At 36.1% G+C, this 4,987-nt stretch overlaps 1 protein-coding gene across 1 annotated transcript; it reads left to right on the top strand.

Annotated features, from left to right (window-relative positions):
• The first annotated feature begins 467 nt into the window (after nt 1-467).
• On the top strand, nt 468-957 carry LOC145098073 (transcription factor bHLH25-like). Its single transcript, XM_079035749.1, has 2 exons — nt 468-641; nt 772-957. Exons 1-2 carry the CDS (start codon nt 468-470, stop codon nt 955-957), a joined length of 360 nt encoding a protein of 119 aa, XP_078891875.1.
• The last annotated feature ends 4,030 nt before the right edge of the window (nt 958-4,987 follow it).

The following is a 4,987-nucleotide window of genomic DNA, read 5'->3' as shown; positions in this document are numbered from 1 at the left end:
AAAATGAAATCCTAAAAACTTAAAAACCTCACCTTCTTCTTTGTAATAGCTAGGGCTTTTTTTTTCAAGAACTACCCCGACCTCCTTCCTTTACTGCACGTTCTCTCTTCAATTTCCGTCTCTCTCTTTCTCACTTCGACAAAACCCTTTCTCTTCTTCTCAGTTCTGGACGTCGACAGCTTCTCCCACCTCCGACGTTTCTCTTGGAGCCGATGCCTCCCGCCTCTAACCTCTGTCCAGCCCCGCCTCATCGTCCAACGCTTTCCAGCGACACCCAGTCGGTGGATCCCCTCCTTTCCGATGCTTTCCAGCGACACCCGGCCGGTGGAGTCCCTCTTCTCCGACAGAGAGCGACACCTCCGGTGTCTAGTTTCATGAGGAGACTATGAGTATCACCAAGAGACTTCGGTGTTCCCTTATCCAACACTTTCTCCATATCTTTTGGAGATGTAAAACCTAAAAACAAGATGCTCCCGGTTGATGATTCACTTGGATATGAAGCTGTTGGTGCCACAAAGATTCCAATAATTTCTAGAAATCTGATTCAGGCACAAGATCATGTTTTGGCAGAGAGAAAGAGAAGAGAAAAGTTGAATCGAAACTTTATTTCCTTATCTTCCCTCATCCCTAAGCTTAAGAAGGTACTTGTTTCCTTTTTACGATAAAACTCTTAAGATGAGTACTTATTTGTCTTATGAACTTGTTACCACAATCAAAAGACATAAATCATTAACAAAATATTGTATGTAACTGTTGCTTCAACTTTTGTAGATGGACAAGGAATCTGTGCTTGAAGATGCATCTATTTACATAAAAGAACATCAAGATCGGGTGAAGGAACTGGAGGGATTATCAGGAACAAAGAGAAAGAATGTTCAAGATTGTGTATTGCATGCGTGTAAGGTTATCTTGGTTACGTATGCTGATAATTTTTTCTCAATGATCCCGATGCTTTAGCTGTGAACACTTTTGAGGAATATTTTATTGCATTTTAAACCACAAAACAAGGAAGCCATTTTGTTAGCTCTATGCTTACGGTATAGACCATTAGCTTGGAATTAGGGCTTTTTATGGTTTCCTAAGAGGCATATCATAGCATGCGTTGCTGACTTTATCAAAACTAATTAGCCTTTCATTTTTAATGCCATGTATCATAAGTGACAGAATTTTTAGGGTTTTAATTTATATATTAATGACAAACCACCATTTCTATGTAGTTTTACAGTGGTTTCATAAGCCTTGATAGAATGTTAAATCAGCAACAGCAAGGCTGTTCGGTTTGTTCTCATTCATTTAAATGCATGGGTTATATTTTTATTTACATCCATATTCAGCCGTTATTTGTAAAACTTTGCAAGTTAAGCTTCCTCTGCCTGTTGCAATAGTAACTTGTATGTTGTTTTACCAGATATTTGAAATTGCTTTGCTGAAATGGATGCTGCTGCAACTAAAACTTCTGCTAGTCCACGCTATGCACCAATGGATCCTACTCTCCCCAAACCATGGAGAGGGCTAGTTGATGGTAACACTGGGAATCTTTACTTTTGGAATCCAGTGACTAATGTCACCTAATATCAGAGGCACTCAATGCTCAAGGATGATCCACCTCCACAAGAAGTTCAGGTGCATCGCGTTTAGTTATTGTGGCTCGTGTATTTCTTCTAAATTCTTGATGAAATGAATTTTAAAGTATCTTTTTCACTTTAATGTTTTCTACTTATTTAGGCAATACCTCTAGTTACTCGGATGGCATTAGGATGAAACACTTGGGTTACTGTTTTATGCAGAAAGCTAAGAGATTGGTGGCACTGGGTACATTATATTTCTACTTTGAAAAGTTATTCCAAAGTTTCACTAACTCATTTCTCAAATTTTCATTGTACGATCAAAGCTAGGGTTCTTTTGTTGATATCAAATGATCACTTCTTCTTGAATTTCTCCAAAATTTGTTGTTTTAAACTCGTGATTCAGCTAGAGACAGAGAGTTATGGAAGTGGAACAATCAAATCATTCATTGACCTTCCACGAGCCTTCCATGGAAGAGAGCATTAGCTTCGTTACAGCCCTTCAGGTTTTAATTTTCAATTCAGTTAAAATTTCCTTTTTTTTTTTAACTTCACATCAAATCTGAGTTTTTGGTATATAGTTATATATGTCAATGATGAAAATCTGTGCGATATGTTTGACTTTTTCTGTGATACTTTCACTTTTTGATCTCTCTTTTCTGTGATAGTATTTTTTGTCTTATTTTTGCAGGGATTCTCCATTATGCCTCTCCATATCCACAAATTTTGTGACCAGCATATCCTCAAAGACCACTTGGAGTAGTGGGAGTCATTCCATCATTAGCACGCCTACCAATGATGGTTATGCGGGGTCCAGTGGTCCCTACAATCATTAGGCGACCCATCAATACAATAAATCCAGCTAAAAAGCCAATGACCACAGTTTATGTTGGCAAGATAGCATCATCAGTGGACAATGAGTTCATGCTCTCACTTTTTGCAGGTAAGTTCCTCTTTTTGTCACATGTTTACTAGAAATAGATCTTATTGCCCAATGTTCATGGACTTATTACACATTTATATGTCTTTTGAAGCTCTGTGGGCCTGTTAAAAGTTGGAAACATGTACCAGATCCCACTACTGGGGCTTTGAAGGGCTTTGGTTTTTGTGAATTTAGAAATGTTGAAGGAGTTCTGCGTGCTTTAAGGCTTCTGAGTAAATTAAGTTTTGGTGGTCAGGAGCTCATGGTATGGTTTCCGCATTCTCTATCTTTCTTCTTCGTGTATATTCATGTAAATCATGCTCTATCTGATCTGAACATGTTTTTTTACTTTTGAGTTTACAGTTGAATTTTGATAATGTAGCTAATAGTAGCACTATTGTTTTATGAATGCTCGTTTCTTTTTGACTTGAATACATTTAGCATCATGTAGCTAATAGTAGCACTATTGTTTTATGAATGCAAGGGTAAAATGGTCATTTACTTACATTCAGACACTTCATTTACTTTCTTTAGCAATGTCGTAATGGGTGTCACTCACTCTATGAATTAAGATGTTGCAATTTCCCGTTCTACCCATGTTTCTATTTATTTATTTATTTATTTATGATATAATGGGGATGATTATGATAGGAGCGGGGTCTTCTAGGACATCTGGAGTGAGACAAAGCAGCAGAATTAAAAGGAGGCCTTTGGAATATTCGAAAGGAGAAAGACTCTTAACATTTTAAACATATTTATTCATTTTGCTCATTTTTTATATAATATGATGATGATGTTCTTTTCCCTGATCAATTTTGTTTTCAAATATTTGGAACAACTGTATCAACCAAACCAACCTTTAAACACATGCCCAAGGTATGCTTAATCCGTTATATTATATTTATATGCAAGATAACCATTTTCTTATGTTTGAGTAAACCTAATTTGGAAGCTTTTAGGAACTAATATCCATCATTTTCATCAATTAAAGTAAAAGTAACTCTGCAAGTCCTTCCTTTTTCTTTTAATTTCAAAAAGGACACCCATTTGTGTCTAGATTAAGCTGAATCCCTAACACCAATTTTAGTGTGTGTGTGTGTGTTTGGCGTCAAGCCAAGGTTAGGGTTTTATAATAATAAAATCTAGTCTTTATTACCAATATAGATATAGAAGCCTCCAGTTTATAGTTTGGCCCCTCCCCTCCATTGAACTCTTTTATCATTTCATTTCCCTCGCCTTTGATTATTAATAATACCCAAAAACTTCTTGATGGTCTGTATAAATTCCACCGATTTCTCCACTTTATATAAAATGTAAGAAATACACATGCCAACTTTAATCCATTAAAATCTCATAAACCATCTCATAACTTTTTTAAGGTTTGTTTATTTTATAATTTTTTTTAGTAACTGACAATTGGCAATAACTCTTTACAGAAAGGAATGGTTGTTTTTGATGCTGCTCAATTTGATGGAATCCTTAAAAAGCTTTCAGAATTTAACAATGCTTTAGGCTCTGACCTGGTAAGTTGTATCTTTTTTTTTCATTAGATTAGATTAGATGAAATCTTTAAATGTTGGATCTTTAGAGGCTTGGCTTTTTCTTCACTCTTTGTCATTGTGACAAGCAGTGGCGGATCCTTATGGAGGCCAGGAAGGGCCATGCCCCACCCCCCCCCCCCCCCCCCCCCCGTTTTTTTGTCTGCTAAGTACTAGTTTTTCTATAATCAAGATATTATTTAGAAAAAAAATATGTACTATAATGCTTGGTGATTGCCCGTCAAAATATAACAAAATCGAAAAAAGAGGAAGCAAACGTTTATGCCAAAAAAAGAGGAAGATTTGCTTAAATGATGGGAAGATACCAACAGTTAATGAGGTAGAATCGGATAAGGTCATATAATTAAGAAGAAAACGCAGAAACAGAGAAAAATCAAGAACCCTAGTAACCACCGGAAGCCGCCATTGTCTCCGGTTCCAAGCTACTGGTCTCCCTCTTTCTGCCAGTAATCATGTAGTCGTTTCATCCTCTCCACCTCTTGCTGTCTGGTCACCGCCTATCTCACTTCTTCGACTTCAACTCAACCTATGCAGTTCTCGTTGTATGTATGTATGTATGTATTCCCCCATGTTCGTACAATCTCACTATTTCTCCCTTTATTTTTCTTATTGCTCTTTTCTTTCTATCTTTGATAACGAAAACAAGAATAAGATTTTGGCATGAAACTTGATTCAAGTGTTATCATGAATATCAAGTAAGACTTTCGTTTGGCTATTAAATGATAAGGTCTTGCTATGTGGATACCTTTTGCTTGTCTCTAAGATGTCAGATATAAATGACATTATTTAGCTTTTTTTTTTACTAAAAGTACACTAAACATTAATGTGTTAGTTGTTTGTATTTTGTTAGTATCATTCATATAATGTTCAATTTTTATAAAAAGTACATAGTAAATTGGTTGTATAATGTATATGACTATGATTGATTTTATTTGACAGCA

This window comes from Lactuca serriola, chromosome 4, assembly GCF_051521515.1.
Source record: "Lactuca serriola cultivar US96UC23 chromosome 4, Lser_US96UC23_V15, whole genome shotgun sequence".
NCBI classification, from domain to species: Eukaryota; Viridiplantae; Streptophyta; class Magnoliopsida; order Asterales; family Asteraceae; genus Lactuca; species Lactuca serriola.
Note: the sequence above shows the minus strand (reverse complement) of the source record. Positions and strands in the feature narration are given on the sequence as shown.

Excerpts from the sequence above, each read along its gene's own strand:
- LOC145098073 (XM_079035749.1), top strand. The coding sequence starts at position 468 with ATGCTCCCGGTTGATGATTCACTTGGATATGAAGCTGTTGGTGCCACA. Across the intron at positions 642-771 it reads TCATCCCTAAGCTTAAGAAG|ATGGACAAGGAATCTGTGCT; the intron begins GTACTTGTTTCC and ends CAACTTTTGTAG.